Below are 19597 nucleotides of genomic sequence, written 5' to 3' on the forward strand. Positions count from 1 at the left end.
GGTACCAGTCAAATCATCCACCTCTTCCCATTTAACTCTCCAGCAGTCCAAGGTAGATGTCATTGTCCCCCAGTTCACCAGTAAAGAGTATGAGGCTCAGAATAACTTGGCCACAGTCACACTGGTAGGAAGTGCGTGGCAGAGGCACTACGCAAACCAAAGTGTTTCCTAAACCTCTACTCTTCAAAGGGACTTTGCAGTCCTTGGCCCAGACTTGTCACTGTATAGGTGAGCACATGGAGAAGACCGAGAAGGGGCAGTGACAAGGCCAAGGTCACACCACTCCCTCTGGCGAGACGCCCACCCATCTCTGACTCGAACTCCCAGGGCCTCCCGCCTCCATCCTGCTGCCTCCTTGACCTACCAGTGGACAAGGAACCAGCTTCTCACTGTCTTCAGGAGACTTCAACAGGAGACCAGGGTGTCCAGGCCCCATGCAGGAAAGCTGTGAATATAAATTCCATCTCTGAGCCAGGGTGCACAGGCCACTCTACCCGGGAGCCCTTGACTTGGGCTCCGGGGGCCGTGGGAAGGAGAAACGTGCGTGTGGAGAATTTGCAGCCTGTAGCTGCACTAGAGAAATGCGCAATGATATGAATAAATTTGAATAATAATGAGGGCAATGACTGAATTAATAATACCGGCTGCTCACCTGACCCACCTCTCCCCCAGGATATCAGCACCTGTCACCCTAATCCCAGGAAATATGGGTGAGCCTTTTCCTTTCCCCTTAGAAGACATAGATGGTCTGTCAGATCAGGAGAGTTGGGGAGCTGCTGTTTTTAACTTCCTGACACCCTGGAGACCCAAAAAACTGGATTTACACACTTAACCAAGAGAGGCTGCCTTGTCGTAGTAAATCATATGCTGGCCATCAGTCCACTCCTAGCTCTGCCCCTTTCTCACTTGGTCTCCTTGATATGCAACGACCAATGTGGATGCCAAATGTCCAGGGAGATTCAGAGAGAAGAGACAGTGTGGGCCTTGGCCTTGCGGAGAGGTTCCCATTCTAATGGAACAGGTGAGGGGGCAAGACTGCCACCCACAGCCGCCCTCTACCCACAAACAAAAGCATGGAAGTAGCCTCTGATAGCTTGGGAGAGGAAATTCCATGGATAGAGCTGTGACAGCAGGGCTGAAAGGTGGGACAAGCTGTGTTTGCCTAGGGAACTAAAAGATCAATCTAGGAGGACTTCCTGGAAGAAGCAGGAAGGTGAGGCAGTTTCGGGAAGGTGAGAAATGGAGCTGGAGGAGGAAAAAGAAGAAGGGAGGGATGAGAAGAGTCCTGTTCCTGGTGAATAAGAGGGAGGTCTTGGAATGGGCAGGGGACCATTCATTTGCATACTCGTAGGAGTGATGGAGGATCAGAGAGATTTTGGAAAGCTGGGTTAGGAAAGAGTTGGATCTGAGGACTGTGGTCTCTAAAAACTTGGAAGCTGGGGAGGGAAAGAGAGGGAGGAGTCCCCAGAGTTCCGGGAGAAAACTGATTTGGGTTACCGAGTGTGACAGATTGGGGACGTGCGTGGGAAGCCCCAGACCTCTCCCTGTGCTGTCCCGCAGCCCTTCCATCTCCTGGGGCCCAGCGCGGGAAGCTGACAGTCACAGTGCAGTGCCCAGGACTGCCCACCGCCAGGCCGACCAGCGGTGGCTGGAGTGGGGGGGCGGGCAAGGGGGAGAAGAAACCTGAAATCCAATTCCCTGCTCCATTTAGGCTCTGCAATTAAAGGCAATTACTCTGCAGTTCTCTAATCAAATGCTCCCGGCCGAGCTGCCAGCCGGGCAGCCATGTGTAGCTCCGGCAGCCAGAGGGAGAGTGGAACGAAGTCACGTGGCCCTGTCAGCTCCCACGGGGCGGGAGGCTGGGCGTGTGCTGGTGTGTCCATCGTGTGCATGCACTCATGCCTCCAGAGCTCAGGGGCAAGGGGTGAACACGGGACCAGACAAGCGTACAGGAAGTGGGTTCAGAGCTACTTTGTTTGGGATCTGCCACCAGCCACCCAGGAAGCTTATTTATACACATACAGGTGGACGTGACTGTCCCACAGAATATGTCGTTATGTCCTCGCTGGGTGCGTCCCAGGGGGGATTGCAGTTGGCGTAGTTGCACTCGTGTGTCACCTTACTTTGGCTCGTGTACACAGGTCCAAGCGGGGATATGGGAGGATAGTCACCTCTCAGGGGTTTCGGGCAACCGTGCTATCAGCAGCAGCCTGTGTTCTGGATTCGTCACCCAGTGATGTGGGTGTGGGGACGGGTGAGCCCTGGTCGCGGTAGCTGAGGAGGAGCCCAGGACCTGAAGTGCTTAGGCTCAGGTTTGCGTCCTGCTCTGTCCTTAACTCGCTGGGTGCCCTTGGGAAAGTGACTCTCTCTCCTCAGTGTCCTCGTCTGAACAAGGAGAGGCTTGGACTAGCTTGGTCTCTGAGGCCTTTACATAACACTGCACCACTTTCTATGCTTACTGAGCACCTCAGCTTCTGAAACCAGTCCCATGGGCCATGGAAGGAAGGAAGAATCAAGGGCCAGCACATGGCTTCTTGGAGGGAAGGGTTTGGGGCTGACGTTGGGTAGGGGCCAGAGGGTCCAGCTTCCTGGCCTGCGTCTCTCTCTCGGGCCACCGCGGGGTGGGAGCGGAAGCCTGGGAGGCACGGCCTCTTGTGCAGCCCTCTCCTCACTCATCTCCTGACCCCGTGCCAACTTTGGCTTTGACAGGGACCCAGACCCGCTTCAGCCAGGAGCCAGCCGACCAGACCGTGGTGGCCGGACAGCGGGCCGTGCTCCCCTGCGTGTTGCTCAACTACTCGGGGATCGTGCAGTGGACCAAGGATGGGCTGGCACTGGGCATGGGGCAGGGCCTCAAAGGTGAGTGGGGCAGCCCAGCACCTAGCCTACCCATCTTGGCCTCCATCCTCCCACCAACAAAGAGTACTGGACTCAACATCCTTTCGTTCCCCACCACATTCCTTCTCTGGGCTGTAGCCTCCCCTCTCCCACTTCTGTGTGAGTCGGTCTCTCTGCCTGTCCCAAGCTCTCTCTCTGCTGATGTCCAAGCTCCACAGCTCTGCCTGTCCTCCTGGGTTGCAGACTGGCTCACAAAGGGCCAACGGGAAGCCCAAGGAATCAAGGGAAACCAATAGACCTTTACGTAGGACAGCTTTAGACAGACAGACACCACGAGAGGAGCCGCAGGCAGCCAGGCCAAGCAGGAGGGGCTGGGAGGCTCCAGAGCCCCCTGCAAGAGCCAAGGGAGCACATAGCAGCTTCTAGGTCCTGCAAGTGTTTCCTGCCAGCTTGGCTTTGCTCCAGCCTCTCTCTTGCCCCCTGCCCAGGCAGTGTCTGTTCTGTGGCCACAAATTCATTGTAATTTCAGCCTAAGCGCTTATTTATTCATTTAACAAGCACTATGGAGCCACTTCGGAAACAAACATAATGTGCCAAGGTGGGGACAGGGGGAAGCCTCCTTTATTCCAAAGCAAGTAAAGATACTTATGGAAAGGCCGCCTGGCAGAGTGAATGGGGGAGTCAGAACCCGCCTCTGCTGCCTTCCAGCTAGGTGACCTCAGGAAAGCCACTTCACCTCTCTGGGCCTTAGTTTACCACTGTGTAAAATAGGCATAGTAGTTGCAGTCTGCCAGCTTTATAAAAGTGTTTGTGAGTTTGGAACCAAATGAGAAAATATGTGAAAACACACTGCTCGCTGTCAAGCAGTGTAACGGTAAAAGCATGGGAGGGATTATGCATTTTTATTCTTATTGTTATCCAGGGCTTGAGACTATTTGCTGCGGGTTCCGTGCATTAGAGCAGGTAGGAGAAATTTGTCTGTATGGAGCAATCTCTATGAAGGAAGGAGAGGGGCTGGCGGATCTATTGATGATGGAAAGAGAAAGAAACTGGGAGAGAGAGAGAGATCAATAGATATGGAGTGAGAAGAATCGATAACCTCTGAACAGAGGGAGGCAGTGGGAGGGAGTTGAGGGCAGGGACCACGAGAGCTGACAGAATGTGAGGGGTGGACGAGAGCCTGGAGGCAGGAGGGAGAAGAAGGCTGGATTGGAGAAGCACAGAGGTATGCCTGCCCACAGCCGGGCGAGGCTCCTGCAGGTGAGGGGCTCCTTGGGGTGCGGGCAGGACCCTGCTTCTCGCATCCCTCCCTTGATGAGTGAGGGTGAGACCTTCGCCCGCCTTGGGCTTCCCTCTGGCCCCAGTGAGCTCATGTCTGAGCTGCAATGGCCTATATTTCCCAGTGCCCATACACCCTCCCCTCTTCCTCTCCTTTTCTCCCTGCTGTCTGCCTTTTTTTTTTTTTGCCTTTTCTTTCCTATTATTATGAGAGACATTTGTCTGCAAACAGCTTCGGAGATTTCATCTGCTCCTGCTCAGCTCCCCCTTCTGCTCTCCCTCATCTCGTCCTGCTTTGTGGCTCCCCGCCTCAGCGGAGGAGGCTGTGACATCGCAGTGTCTGCACAGGGACCTCATCCCTGTCGAGGGCCCCCTGGGCCCCAGGAGAGGGTGGAGGGAGGGGTGCTGGCTCCCAGTGAGACCCCTGGGCCCTGATGTGGGGAGAGGATGCACCCTTGGGGGCAGGGCGGTCCAGGCGAGCCCCCTCGGCTCACCTGGGCTAGCCCTTTCTCTTCCTGCAGCCTGGCCACGGTACCGCGTCGTGGGCTCTGCAGAGGCCGGGCAGTACAACCTGGAGATCACAGACGCCGAGCTCTCTGATGATGCCTCTTACGAGTGCCAGGCCACGGAGGCTGCCCTGCGCTCCCGGCGAGCGAAACTCACCGTGCTCAGTAATAACCCCCAACACCCCGCATGCACCCCCTCCACCCTCACCGCCCCGTCACCTCCTACTGTCTCTTTCTCTTGGTGTCCTGGCTGTCCCCCGCTTCCCCAATGTCCTCTTACATTTCCCAGTTCTCTGTCTCTGATCCTGGCCTCATGTACTGTCCTGACTATCTCCCTTGCTTTCCCTCCCCCAATCCTTTAAACTCCTTCCAAAGCCAAGTTCAGATAGAAGAGAAAAAAAATGGGCACGTGGGCACCCATTCTGGACACGTGGGCTGTGTGAGCTCTGGCATCCTCTCTGCCCTGCCTGTGCCCAGGCCTTGCGGGGACTGGGCTCCGCCTTCAGGACATAAATTGCCCCTGCCAGACTGGGGGCATGGCGGGGCAATGGAGACCAGGCCTCTCCTGGCAGATGGGCTTGTTGGAAGCTTCTCCATTTCTTTCCCTTGCAGCTGCCCCAGAAACTGCTCCCTTCACTCCTTTCCCTCCATTCAGCCCCTCTTCCCTTCTCGGCCTCTGTTCCCGTCCTCAGCACTCACCCTACCTTCTCCACTTCACCTCCAGGCCTCCTCAGGGAACTGGGGAGCAGAACTGGAAGGATCGGGCCTTGAGGGCTGAGAAACGGGGAGGGGGTGGGGCAGGGGTCCTGGCTGAGTCTGCAGGAGTCACTGGAGGGGGGCTTGTCTCTGAAGAAGCCTGCTGGCTGCCGCCCACAGGGCACAGAGCAGATGTCCCTCTATGGTAACACCCGGGGCTATTTGCATAATGAGGGGATCCTCTCCTGCACGCACCAGGCAGGCAGGACCCAGTACCGGAATGAGGCCAGCTCTGACACGCCCTCACCCCCCCGCCCCCCACCTCCCTGGCGGCACCTCCAGCTCCATCCATCTTTCTGTCTCCCTCAAGCTCTGGTGCTCTGCCTGGGCCTCTGACTCTGCTCCACTTGTCTCCGGCTTGGCTCCGTCTGCCTGTGACCCTCTTCCTTCCCTTTTGTCATCTGCTCCATCCCTTTCTCTTTGCTGCTCCCATCTGATCTGTCCTGCCCCCTCTCTTTTCTCTCCCTATCCCCAAAATTGTTGAAGTGGGGGAATCCCCCCAGAAGGGATGGGAGGAAGGAGCGGGGAGCTGAGCTAAGTGAGTCTGGACACAAGGAAGATTCTTAGCTGGGGGAGAAGGGTGAGGACGAGACAAATCATCCGAGCATGGCGGGAAGAGGTAGGATGGGAGTCAGGAGACCCAGGCCATTCTGGCACCGTGACCCTGAAGAGGTCGTGACCTCCAGTCATCTGTTTTCTCATCAGTAACATGGCATGATGATGCCGCCTTTTCTTAGCAACTGCTGCTTTGCTGCTCCCTGAGTGGGGAGTTGTAAACTGTGAAGGTCTGGGCAGATGTGAGGTGTCAGAATAAGTGAGCACCAGAGGGACCCAGCAGTCTGTTTCTCTGGATGTAAAGGCCCTGAAGGACTAGGACTCCAGGCTGGTAGATGACTCACTTTTCCTCTCTGGTGAAGACACATGGGGAGAATTAGCATCGAGCAGGATGGAGGTTAGGGGGCAGGAGTTAGCTGACCACCAAGAGTAGGTGTGGAGTGCTAAGGCATCAACTTCCCCTCCTCACTGGAGAGGGTATGAGCCCCATGCTGGACCAGGCATTCCAAGGGAACACGAGATACTTACGAAACCTTATCTCTTCTTTTCTCCTCCCTAACTGCCTCGGCTTAAGTCCTGGAAGATGCTACTTCCAGACTGGAGACTGCCATTTGAATGAAGGGGTCCTGATACTGTTCCTTCCCCCTCCTGACCCAGCATAGAGAGGGAGAAATATCGAAAGATGGGTAAAGGCCAGCCAAGACCCTAGATATATAACAGGAACTTAGTAATGACATCCTGCAACTTGGTTCAATCAAGGAAGGCTTCCTGGCAGCGGAGAATATCAATGGGAACCGTTGGTGGAGAAGTATCTTGTCTAAAAGCTTTCGAGTCAGTGAGGGAGGTCTACACGAGCAGGGAGCTGGCTGGCTTATCTGGAGGGTGTTGAGGATGTGGATCTCTGTAGCCTATCTGGGTGTTTCAGGTGGATGAGGCCCCAAGAGTAAAAGAGATGGAAGATGCATCCGTCTACTCCTTTCCCCTCACTCTGTCCCTTCCTCGTCTCTCTGGAACTCTCACACCCCCTGCCTCCTGCAGCCACATGGAGGCAATGAGAAGGCAGGAAAGTTTGTGCAGCTTCCTCTGCTCACCTGCCTAGACACAGCTTTTGTTCATTCGGGGCTCAGAGACTGGGCAGGACCGAGTGGAGAGTGTGCTGTGTTCGGTGTGTGGAATCGGCCTCCCTGCACATGGCCAGCCTCGTCACCTCCCCTCTCCTGCAGCTATAACCCTCGGTGGTCAGCCCCCCACCCCAGACCATCCCAGGCCACAGAATGGCCTTGCAGAACTCTGAGCAGCTGCCTCCCACTCCCTGGCAGACAGACACAGACATAATACAGATCTACAGACCCACAGCTCCCTCATTATTCACAGCAATAACGTCGAGTGCAGTGGTGATGAGCACAGCTCTGGGTCGGCAGGCCTAGAACTCGTCCCAGCCCTGCCGCTGAGCTCTGAGCACACTGGCCTGACCTGTCTGAACCTCAGTGCCTTGTCTATAAATGGGGGTTGGGGGGCAGTCAATGGTATTTACCATGAAAGGATTAATGAAATATACTCTGTGGTGAAGACGCAAAGAAATCCTATGCACGAAGTGCTTGAGCTGACACCTGGTGAGCGGTCAGTGAGTGGTGGAGATGTTGTCGATCATGTTACAATTTACAGTCGGTTTCACACCCTTGATCTCCTTTCATTCTCCCAATAGGAACTGTGGGGAACAGATGTCAATGTGCTTTTTGAAATTTTACAGACAAGGAAACTGAGGCCTCAGACACGTAAATATTGATATACAAATTTAAGTTTCAAATCCTAAAATGTGCTCATAAACACACTCATGGGGACTTCCCTGGTGGATCAGTGGTTAAGACTCCAAACTCCCAATGCAGGGGGCCAGGGTCCTATCCTGGTCAGGGAACTAGATCCTGCATGCCACAACTAAGGCCTCACTCACTGGAAAAGATGGAAGGCAAAAGGAGAAGGGGATGGCAGAGATCAGATAGCTAAATGGCATCACCAAGTCAGTGGACATGAATCGGAGCAAACTCCGGGAGATAGTGAAGGACGGGGGAGCCTGGTGTGCTGCAGTCCATGGGATCGCAAACAGCTGGACATGACATAGAGACTGAAAAACAACAGCCAAATAAAAAAAATAAATAAATAACCACCTGGACACATGCTGTCTAACTAAGCTTAGTAGACACCTCAACGGCCATATTTTCTTCTCCTCAGATACTAAGGTGCGCTAGTGACAAAGGTGGGCGGTCTTTCCCTAAATAAAGGGTGAGGACCAATGTTCCAACGGAAGGGAAAGCTGATGGGAGAAGAAGCTTTCCCCTCTTCTGCCCAACTAGGACTGTCCTCCTGGGGTATGATAGCGCTGTGTGACCTCAGAGGGGCCCCCCACAGACCAAGAGAGCCTGAGTGGCAGCTCCATTTCTCTCTGCCTTTCTCTCCTTCCCACCCCGTTTGCCAATCTGCATCCATCTGCCATTGGACCCATGTACACTAGCGAGCAAAGAGGAAGAGCCCGGGATGCAGCAAGCAGATCACTGGCCAGCCAGGAGCTGGAGGCACTGCTGGCTCTTGTCCGAGCACTAACGTGAACACGTTGCGCATGTCACACGTGACGGCCCCTCTTCCGCCTCTTCCGCCCTCGTCCGGCCTGCGTGAGGCACTAAGTGAACACATCGCGCACGTCACACGTGACGGTCCTTCTTTCGCCCTCGTCTGGCCTGCGTGAGGCACTAACGTGAACACATCGCGCACGTCACACGTGACGGCCCTTCTTCCGCCCTCGTCTGGCCTGCATGAGGCACTAACGTGAACACATTGCGCACCTCACATGTGACGGCCTCTCTTCCGCCCTCGTCTGGCCTGCGTGAGAATCCTGGGGATGGGCATCGTATGTCCCTGTCAAAGAAACTGACCTGGCAGCGTCACCCGCGGTCGCTTGACGGATGAATAAAGGCGCCAGGACTTGAAACCAGGGCAGCCTGCTTCTAGATCCTGGGCTGGCCCCACCCACCCACTCTGCGTGCACCAGTTGAGCAAAGTGCTGGGATGGGCTACAAGAGGTTCCTCTCCCCGGAAACCCCAAAAATGGAGACCGTCATCTCATAAATTCCAGAACAGCCCTGCCCAGGACTGGCCTCATGGGTACCCCAGGGTCTCCTCTCAAGGGCTCCCTTGGAAAGAGCCTTCTGCGTTTCTCTGGTCTTCCTGGCAAAAAAGCAAACGATACCCTTTCACATTGCTGGCTGGTGAACACGAGGTATACCAAATACCAAAATTATAATAAAAATCCTTCCATCTTTATCCCATCAACTACTTATTCCGCTAATAGCCCCAAGGATGCGTCATCAACCAGCCTCTGCACTAGATCTTAGGGCTTTGAGAAAAAAGTAGCCCCTGCTCCCAGGGAACTTGCAGCCTGGTTCACCTGAGTGTTCCAAAGCCTGTGGGTATAGGACAGGGACCTATTTCCTGTTAATTCAAACATCTGACTGATTCGATTCCTTAAGCATTTAGCCAGAGCCTGCTTTGGTCATGTTCTAGGCACCGGAGACTGTATAAATATTAATGTGATGGAGTTCCTACTTTTCCAGGGATAATGGTTTTGTTGGAGAGGGGACATGGATAACCCTCATAAGTAACCCAAAGACAAGCTATTGATAGATGGTGCTCGGAGCTTCGAGTGACTGCCTGGGAAGCACAGAGGCGGTGGTTGAGGAGGGGGATGTGGCGGGGAAGGCCCTGTGCAGCAGCTGGGATGTAAACAGTATGGACAGCAGTTCAAGAGAACCTGTGAGGGAAGGGAGCAGAAACAAGAAGAGGAGGTGGGAAAGTGCAGGACTTGACCTGGGGAACATTGGTCGCAGGTCAAAAGGCTTGCAACTCATGCCCGTGGCAGCTGGTAGACATGGGAAGTGGTTGAACAGGGAAGTAGTACAGACTTGGCTGATCTGTAGAGAAAATAACCTGCCAGCCATGATGGATGGGTTGAGGCCAGCAGGGGCTGGAGGCAGGGAGTCCGTTTGGGAGGTTGCTATGATAGACCCACTCATCCAGCTGCACCAGGGCGGAGGAGCAGACAGGAGGGAATGGATGTAAGAAGCTACGTTGGAAGCAGCCACCTTTCTGTGCCAGGTCCCCCAGACCACAGGAGCAGCAATTCAGTGATCGTGAGTTAGGGGGTAAGGATGGCACTGTCCCACCAAGGGGTGGATGTTCGGTAGGAGAGATGCCTCCAGGGGCAGGGCTTTCTGTCCTCAGGGCACTGTTGGCCACATCCTGGACTGACTCTGCTCTGCTCTTCCCCACAGTCCCCCCAGAGGACACCAGGATTGATGGCGGTCCTGTGATCCTGCTGCAGGCAGGCATCCCCCACAACCTCACATGCCGCGCCTTCAACGCCAAGCCTGCTGCCACCATCCTCTGGTTCCGGGACGGGACACAGCAGGAGGGTGCTGTGGCCAGCACGGTGAGACCCTGCCTGCTCCCCCAGCTCCTCCAAGGCCGCCCTCTAGGTCACCTTCCCTTTCCCACATGAATCTGACCACAGACTAGTGGAGAACACAGATGTGGAAAGCAGCCTTAGAAGTCATGTGGTCCGATCCTCTCATTAAATAGCTGGGCAAATTGAGGTCCAGACAAGAGAATTCTCAGGCCCATTCAGTAGTTAGCAGAGACTAAGAATAACATTGAGAATAGCTACATTAATTAAACACCTATAGTGTAGCAGGCACTGTGCATGCTAAGGTCTATGGACAGTCTCTCTTAATCCTCACAGGGGTTTCATAAGTTAGCTGTTAACTTCCAATTCAAAAAGAGTGAACTGATGTTTAGAGAGGTTGGGTGACTTGCCCAGGGTAACACACAGCTGACACGCAGCAGAGCTGGGGTTTATACCTGGATCGGACTGTAGTCTCTTGCTAACGGTCCTCTCAACCTTCTTCTCCCAGCTTCTAGTTGGTGCATGTTCCTAGTAGGCACAACTAAGAGCTTGGGGAAGCAGCGATTATATGGACGTTTTATAGATAAGTAACCTGTTGCGAGAAGGACATCAAATGACTTGCCCAGGATCACGTGGCAAAGTTGTGGTGGAGCTGGAGTTAGAATCCAGATCTCCTATTTGGAGCTCCTCTTGCCAGCTGGGGACAGGCACAGGTGTACCCAGCCACTTGCTAGATGCTGCAGGAGGCACTTCTCATTGAGGGGAGAGACCTTCCACCTGTGCGGCCCCAGGGACTGGCTGGATTTGCTCTGCCCTGGACACTCTGTGTCACCTCGGACAGTTCACATCTCTCTGGCCTTCAGTTCACCATTTGACAAACAGTTTGGCTTCGGTGGTGCTTAACTTTCTCACCACCAAGAACCCTGTCATTTTTCCCCTCTATGGTTACATGTTTTGAAATATTTTGGCAACCATACAAGCCGATTGGTCAATGGCCATTTGTCATCTACTGCCCCTTCTTTTTTTTTTTATATTTATTGAAGATGGGGCTTTGAAGCAGCAGGAGGAAGCCAGTGTTACTGCACTGGGCCGGTACCGCTCCAGTACCGCGTCAGGCCTAGTAAGACGCTTGTACTGCTGTCAAACTGTGGGCCGCCACTTTGCCTAATATTATGGTTTCCCCTAGGCAGTGTGCAAACAGCCTTGGAAAACAGCCCAAGGGTCCTATGATCATGTCTCATGTTGGGTATCATAGAACCATTATGAGACTTTGAGCCTGTGAGTCCCTTCCCTGCCCTCAAGGAGTTTACGTTCTAGCTGGAGAGACCCATGCACAGCACAGTGCCTAAGAGGCAAGGCGGATGTGACCAGAGCAGTGTGGAGGACAGATTGCCTGTGAGGGCCACACGTTCAGTCTTGGAGAGAGTCCTGAGAGCTGGGATTAGCAAAGGAAGACTTTCCAGAAAAGGACAGGCTTGGGTTGGACTCAGGGTATTCCAGGAACGAGACTTAAAACCATGGGGTTAGTAATAGGGTATCAATGTTGGTTCATTACTTGTTTTATGTATCAGGTGTAACATGTATCACACTAGTGCATCATGTTAATAATAGAGGAAACTGGGGTTGGGGAGGAGGATATATGGGAACTCTGTATTTTCTATTCAATTTTTCTGTAAAATTAAAACTTCTCTTAAAAAATAAAGTTTATTAGTTTAAAAAAAAAAAAAAAAACCTAAACCTGAGGAGGAGGTAGGGGCTGGAGGAAGGGCAGAGCTTCAGGTTGAATGCCCCTCCAGCAAACCTAGCTCTGTGTGGGTCACCCCAAGAGCAGAGGAAGGGGCTTTTAGCTTGACCGTGTCTCCCACCGTTATTCCCCACCTCATCCTCCCACCCCAGGAACTGCTGAAGGATGGGAAGAGGGAGACCACCATTAGCCAGCTGCTCATCAACCCTACAGACCTGGACATTGGGCGTGTCTTCACCTGCCGTAGCGTGAATGAGGCCATCCCGAGTGGCAAGGAGACATCCATTGAGCTCGACGTGCACCGTGAGCAGGGTCCCGGGGAGGGCGGTGGGGGGCGTGGGGGGGCAACGTGCACCCTGGGGGGCGGCACCCTTTGGAAAGCACAGAAGAATCCCCCAGGGGCCCTGGGACAGATGCTCCATTTCTTTGTCCTCTTCGATTCCCTGCTTTGAACCGTAGGCTTTGAGAGCTGGCACAAGAGGCATCAGCTGTGAGCCAGGCAGTTCCCGGGTTTAAACCGTGTGACTTTGGGCAATGACGTAATCTCTCTGAGCCGTAGTTTCTAATTCTGAATATGTGCAGAAAATAAAATGCAGGCCTACAGCTCCTTATCGGAAATTCCAAACCAAAAGTGATTGGGTGGCAAAACCTGAACGGAAGCTTTTTGTAGTCTTTTATTTAATAACTCAGTTGGAATAGCCATATATTTCACAGCAGATATATTAATGTGTTTCTATGGGATGTTGCCCAGATTCTTCTGGGGGTCTTACACAATAAATGGTCTGTGGTCACCATAACCTTTCTAACATTTGAAAAATTCCAAATTCTGAAACACATCTCATTCCAGGGGTTTCAGATAAGGGATTGTGATGACCTATACCTGCTTCTCAGGGTTGTGAGCGTTAAGTGAGATATAGTGTAAGAGCATCTCACATGGAGTATGCTACTGGGTAAGTGCTCAATAAATTCCCACTGCCCAGAAGAGTGGAAGTGTGGGCAGCAACTGGAGAAACGCCCCACCCCCATCCTGGCTAGTGAGCCTAGCGAACCCACACTGACGCCTAGTGGTCACAGTTGGTCACTACACCGTCTGATTAATTTGTCCCTTTGGTATCATCCTTGGTCCTCACCCTAGCCGGCCCCTAGAGGCTCCTGGAATAAAGGTGAGGAAAGCTTATTTACTGGAGCTGGTACACTGCAAACTCAAATTCCCAGATCACCACATGGGTGAGGTCTCAGTGTATGTGCTAGACAGAGAAAAAGAAATTTGAGGGACAGAAAAGACCCTGACCTGCCGTCCTCTGCTTTGCAGACCCTCCTACAGTGACCCTGTCTATTGAGCCCCAGACGGTGCAGGAGGGTGAGCGCGTCATCTTTACGTGTCAGGCCACGGCCAACCCGGAGATCCTGGGCTACAGGTAGGAGGGGAGGGGCGGGGCGGGGGCACACCCTGGGGAGGGATACTGGGAGGCCCTTGAGATCCGGAGTGGGGGACTGGGGAAGACAGGCCTCTGGATGTGGGGGAGAGAGCTCCAAGGCCTGACCCTGCTCTGTGTTGCCTCCTCCAGGTGGGCCAAGGGGGGCTTCCTGATTGAAGATGCCCATGAGAGTCGCTATGAAACCAATGTCGATTATTCCTTCTTCACGGAGCCCGTGTCCTGTGAGGTTCACAACAAAGTGGGGAGCACCAATGTCAGCACTTTAGTCAATGTCCACTGTGAGTAGCTGCAGGGGCAAGGGCTTTAAGGGACCTGGGGTGGGATGGGGAAGGCTGTGGGGCTGAGGAGACAAGGCAGGAGGAAGATTGGAATTGCCCCTCCCCTCCCCGCCCCGATGAGATCAGGACCCTGATGATCTGTTTCTCCCTTTCTACCTCAGTTGCCCCTCGGATTGTAGTTGACCCTAAACCCACGACCACAGACATTGGCTCTGATGTGACCCTCACCTGTGTCTGGGTTGGGAATCCCCCCCTCACCCTCACCTGGACTAAAAAGGACTCAAACATGGTAAGAAGCTCTCCGCCTCTCCTGGACACTGGGCGGTAGGAGCCTGGCCACTGGTTGGGAAGAGGGGGGCGCAGGGGGCACAGCATTCTTTTTCAAGTTGAACCTGAGATATTCCCAAGTTCTCTGGATTTGGAAGGACGGTGCTTGCAGTCAACCCCACCCCTCCTTGGCAGACAGCTGGCTGCTTCAGTGGCAGTGAGAGGGACAGTGACCTGTGGGTGGGAGGGGGAAAGGGGGCCGGAGTGGAGCCGCTGCTGTGGCAAGATACCTGGTCAGTGAATGCTGCACAGGAGGGTGGAGTGGCTGGGGTGATGCACTAGAGAAGGCTGAATTCTACAGCTCTGCAGAGACCTATCGGAGAAGGCACTGGCACCCCACTCTAGTACTCTTGCCTGGAAAATCCCATGGACAGAGGAGCCTGATAGGCTATAGTCCATGAGGTTGCAAAGAGTCAGACACGGTTAACGCAGCAGCAGCAGCAGCAGCAGAGATCTATATGGGACAGTTTGGGCCAAAGTTGCAGAAAGGGATTTTAGAGCAAAACTTCCTCATTTGGCAAGAGAAGCACTAGGAGAGACCACCAGCAGTGGCTGCATCCTCTTTAAAAATCAGGGCAGCTTCACCTGCCCTCATGCACCTCCACCCAGGTCTGCCCACTCTCACAGAGATGCTGTGTCTAAATGCTAACCTCTTTAGAGTCAAGGGATGGACCAGATAAGATTTGGGACTCTGCTTCCCTTCTGGGAATTCACTTGTGGCCCTTCCTGCTTTCTTTCCAACGCCTCCAATGTGGGGGCCCACATGGATCTAGGGGCCCAGGCCTCCTGGCTCCCCACCCGAGGCTGCTCTCTCTGCCCAGGTCCTGAGTAACAGCAACCAACTGCTGCTGAAGTCGGTGACCCAGGCCGATGCCGGCACCTACACCTGCCGGGCCATTGTGCCTCGGATCGGAGTGGCCGAGCGCGAGGTGCCACTTTACGTGAACGGTGAGGGGCCTGAGGAAGGCGGGTCGGGGGGCCTGGGGGCGGGCTGCTGGAGGTTCCAGCTGGCCCTGACCCTGTCCTCTTGCTTGCAGGGCCCCCCATCATCTCCAGCGAGGCCGTGCAGTACGCTGTCAGGGGCGACGGTGGCAAGGTGGAGTGTTTCATCGGGAGTACGCCACCGCCAGACCGCATTGTGAGTGGGCCAGGCCTCGGGCCAGCCGCTTACTTCCCTACCCACCTCAGCCTCCCCTCCTGCTTTCCCCAGGCCCTTCCTATACCCTGCGCCTCTCATCCCCTGACTCTGTCCCTCTCCCTGCTCACACGCCACCTCGTCTCTTCTTTGTTGTGTGACCCTGAGCCAGTTACTTGGTCTTTGGAACCTCAGTTTCCTCATCCATAAAACGGGGGCAGTGATCCCTACTGAACAGAGTTGCTGTTGCCTTAGTGTGAGAGGCCTGGTGAAGTCTTCTTGGATGCGCTGCCCGTTCCCCTGGGCTTTCACTCCTGCTCGCCCCTGTCCCTCACCTCCTCCTCCTTCCTCAGCCTCCCCATCTCTTCCTTGCCCACTGCTGTGCCTTCCACCCCAACCCTGCCCCATCAGTTCCATCCCACCCAGCCGCCCACTCCCCTCCCTTCTCCTGCCTTCCTCCTCCTACCAGCACCCCGCCCGCTGCTCTCCACCCCCTCCCTCTCCCTCACACCACGAGCCATTAATTCCTTCCGTGACCATTAACCGTCAAACCCCTCATCACATTTAATGACCATTTGGCTAACTCCAGGGCTGCCCAGGGACACTTCATTACCACGGCCGCCTGGGCAGCAGGCGGCTCGGCTCCCGGGGGGCCTCGCTTTTAGAGCTAGGAGGACTGATCCCTAGAAAAGAGCCAGTTCTCGGCGGCTCCCTCTCCCTGGGGCTCCACTCTGAGGGAGGGGACACAATGGAGGGGGCATGCCCCAGCCTGGGGTACGGGGGATGGAGGAGCCCGGGAGAGACTCCTCCTGGTGACAGTTCCCACTCATTTATAAGGGTCTGTGGATGGGTCTCCAGAGCCGGTGGGTGGGTTCCTGTGGGGCTGGCTGTGGGGTGGTTAAAGGCAAGGCCAAAGTTATGTTTAGTTAAGAGCCTCAGACTATCAGAGCTGGAGGGAAGCTGGAGCACTATCTATCTAGCTTGGTCCTCTCCTTTTACAGGTGAAGGAAACTGAGGCCCAGAGATGGGAGGGAGCAGCCACCCAGGGCTCAAAGGAGGATCAGGCCGAGAGCCCAGGGTTCTTGGCTGTCCGTCCAGGACTTGTTCCCACATGTTGGTTCATTGGATCAGCTGGGGTTATTACGAAAATAGAGATTCCCAATAAGAGAAGCCTGAATTCTAACTTGGGAATGATGTGTCTTTGGGACACTGGTCTACCATCTTCCAGGTCTACTGGCTTCCCGAATAAAATTGCTCTCCCTTGCCTCAAAAACCACCACTACCAAATAGAGATTCCTGGGCTTGTGCCCTAGAGAGTCATATTTAGGAGCTAAGCCCCAGGAATCCTCATGTTAAAGAGTGTCCCTACACTTATCTGAATGGTCACAGCATGTGTCTCGAGCAAGTCTGGGAGCCGCCGCTCCTCTTAGACGGGAGGTTTGATGCCAGGGTTGGAGGCAGCAGGTGTGGCTTGGGCTTGTTGTAGGGTGAGCATGGATCTGGGCTGAAGGGCACACGGGGTGAGGCTATGACTGTGCCTTGTGGTGGGTCAGGTGTTTCCACCACCTGCCTCTTCCTCATCCCATCCTGCCCTCCCCACCCCAGGCATGGGCATGGAAGGAGAACTTCCTGGAGGTGGGGACCCTGGAACGCTACACAGTGGAGAGGACCAACTCAGGCAGTGGGGTCCTGTCCACGCTCACCATCAACAACGTCATGGAGGCCGACTTTCAGACCCACTACAACTGCACCGCCTGGAACAGCTTCGGCCCAGGCACAGCCATCATCCAGCTGGAAGAGCGAGGTAACCGCGGCACTGGCTGTGTCGCCAGGGCACAGGGCAGCCTGGGGACTCCGCTCCCTCTTCTCTCCAGGGGCATGGCTCAGAGACACTGCTCTCTCCTGGGCCCACCACAGCCTGGTCTTGTGCTCAGCTGGGAAACCCACTCACTTTTTTAAACATTCATTGAGCATCTGCTATGTGCCAGGCCCCGCACTAGAAGCCGCAGGGACAGATGTACATGAACACAGTCCTTGCCATCCGGGAACTTTCAGTTTAGTGGAGGACCTAGAGAGTGGCAGGAAATGACTTCAAATGCAGAAAAATGAAATGATCTGTAAAGGCAGTAACACTCCATACTTCACTAGGTTGGTATGAGGATTAAATGAGACGATATTCATGGAGTACTTGGCATAGAATAGGAAGCTTTGGTTCCCCCGCCTCTTCCCTAGTGGTAAAGAATCTGCCCGCCAATGCAGGAGACACAGGTTTAATCCTTGCGTTGGGCAGATCCCCTGGAGAAGGAAATGGCAACCCACTCCAGTATTCTTGCCTGGAAAACTCCACGGACAGAAGAACCTGGAAGGCTGTAGCCATGGGGTTGCAAAAGTTGGACATGACTGAGTGCACCCACACGCGCAGACACACACACACCTTTTCATAAATCCTTAGTGTGATAGGAGACACATATTCTCTCCCTTAAGGCATTTCTAGCCTGATAAAAGAGACATAATACTTTTGAGTTTCTTGGAAGCTCCCAACTCTGATAAGGAAAAAGTTTTTTTTTTTGTAAGAACTAGCTATTTGATGTGGGAGATGGGGAGAAGTTACTGTGGGGGGTGGGGGGGGGGTCTGTCTTAGCTAAGGGCACCAGCAAGAGCAAGGAGTTGGTGGGAAAGAAGAGAGCAGATGAATAAGGAGGACTCTGCAGGAAACACTTCTGAAAGGGAAGAGCCCTACATGGATCTGATCTATCCAGGACAGACAGGAAGGGAGAGAAGACTGGAGGCAGGATTCCTGGGTCCTTCTCATCTCCAAGGAGCAGGGGGATCCAACCAGAACTGCCTGAGCCCTGGGAGGATAGGTGCAGATGGAACAGTCACAATGGTGTGGATGAGGAAGGCAGTGAAATAGGTGGAAACACAGGTGCCAGTGGGAAAGTCTGGGGACAGCCAACCTCAGACAAGAAAAGTCTCCCAGGCAGGTGGGCTGCAAGAGAGGGACAGACAGACCACCACGGCCAGGGTCAAGTCGATCCCAACTCTGATGAAGTTAAAGTGAAGGTCTAAATCCAAACACAATGCAGACTTCCTCTCAAATCCCACCTTGACTTTAACTGAACTCAACTGAAACAACCCTGTGCGAAGTCCAGGGGCCTGGAGCTCGGCGGTTGTGAACTTCAGCCATCACTGAGTTCAGATCCCCTGTGTGACCTCATCCTCACCCTCCGCCCTTCCTTCCCACATCTGAAGAGGTGTTACCCGTGGGCATCATCGCCGGGGCCACCATTGGTGCAGGCATCCTGCTCATCTTCTTCTTCATCGCCTTGGTGTTCTTTCTCTACCGGCGCCGCAAAGGCAGTGAGTATGGGCCCTGCTGGGGCCACAGCCCTCCTGAGGGTCTCTGACAGGCAGGGCTTGGGAGGGGCAAGGAGGGATTGGCAGCTGCGCTTTCCAGGCCAGGTAGGTCCAGGCTGCGGCCCTTGTCCCCAGGTCGCAAAGACGTGACCCTGAGGAAGCTGGACATCAAAGTGGAGACCGTGAACCGGGAGCCACTCACGATGCATTCTGACCGGGAGGATGATACTGCCAGCGTCTCCACGGCGACCCGTGTCATGAAGGCCATCTACTCGGTGAGAGTCCAGCTCCTCCCTGGCCTACCCTCTTCTTCACACTCTTGGGACCAGCCCCACTCCAGGTCACTGAAACTGCCACTGTCTGCTCCCTCAGTTGACCTACTTTGGTCCCATCCCCTCCCCGCCACACACTCATACATACAGACACAGAAAATGCACACGCTCCCCAGGCTAATTTTCTTCCAGCAGAGGACAGGCAGGTGGGACCTACACAGGCTTCCTTCACCCCATTCTCCCCGCAACAGCGTGTCAAGAGTTTTTTTGACCCAACTGTAAGTTCTCTGGCCCAACTGCCTCAGCGCTCAGATGAAGAACAGCCCCAGAGAGGGGCAAGGACATACTCAAGCACTGCACATTATCACAGAATTGGTGCTAGAACCCATATCTCTGGCCTCTTCCCACTACACTCCAGAGTCTCTGCGGGGAGAGGACGGGACCTCTGCCCCTGCCCCAGACCCTTCCTCTTAACAGGCAGCCTCTGGGTGTGGGGATGGGTGGGCAAGGCGGGCGAGAGCAGGCGTCCATCTCCTGATGCCCAGCTCTGGCTCCTCTGCAGTCCTTCAAGGATGACGTGGACCTAAAGCAGGATCTGCGCTGTGACACCATCGATACCCGGGAGGAGTATGAGATGAAGGTGCGGACTGGGGAAGGGC

General features: G+C 54.4%; 1 protein-coding gene across 4 annotated transcripts in view; it reads left to right on the forward strand.

Moving 5' to 3' along the window:
* Positions 1–19597, forward strand: part of KIRREL1 (kirre like nephrin family adhesion molecule 1) — a 104722-nt gene that overhangs the window by 79318 nt on the left and 5807 nt on the right. Inside the window, exons 2-14 of one of the 4 annotated variants that reach the window (XM_070365733.1) lie at positions 2710–2859; positions 4638–4787; positions 10256–10413; positions 12283–12433; positions 13443–13548; positions 13699–13847; positions 14009–14136; positions 14948–15122; positions 15212–15312; positions 16915–17113; positions 18562–18669; positions 18802–18941; positions 19501–19578. In XM_070365733.1, coding sequence (XP_070221834.1) covers positions 2710–2859; positions 4638–4787; positions 10256–10413; positions 12283–12433; positions 13443–13548; positions 13699–13847; positions 14009–14136; positions 14948–15122; positions 15212–15312; positions 16915–17113; positions 18562–18669; positions 18802–18941; positions 19501–19578 — 1793 coding nt within the window. The remainder of the gene's footprint in view (positions 1–2709; positions 2860–4637; positions 4788–10255; positions 10414–12282; positions 12434–13442; positions 13549–13698; positions 13848–14008; positions 14137–14947; positions 15123–15211; positions 15313–16914; positions 17114–18561; positions 18670–18801; positions 18942–19500; positions 19579–19597) is intronic. The other 3 variants (XM_005910589.2, XM_070365744.1, XM_070365749.1) reach the window with 3 other exon arrangements.

Source organism: Bos mutus, chromosome 3 (assembly GCF_027580195.1).
Source record: "Bos mutus isolate GX-2022 chromosome 3, NWIPB_WYAK_1.1, whole genome shotgun sequence".
In the NCBI taxonomy this organism is placed as follows: Eukaryota; Metazoa; Chordata; class Mammalia; order Artiodactyla; family Bovidae; genus Bos; species Bos mutus.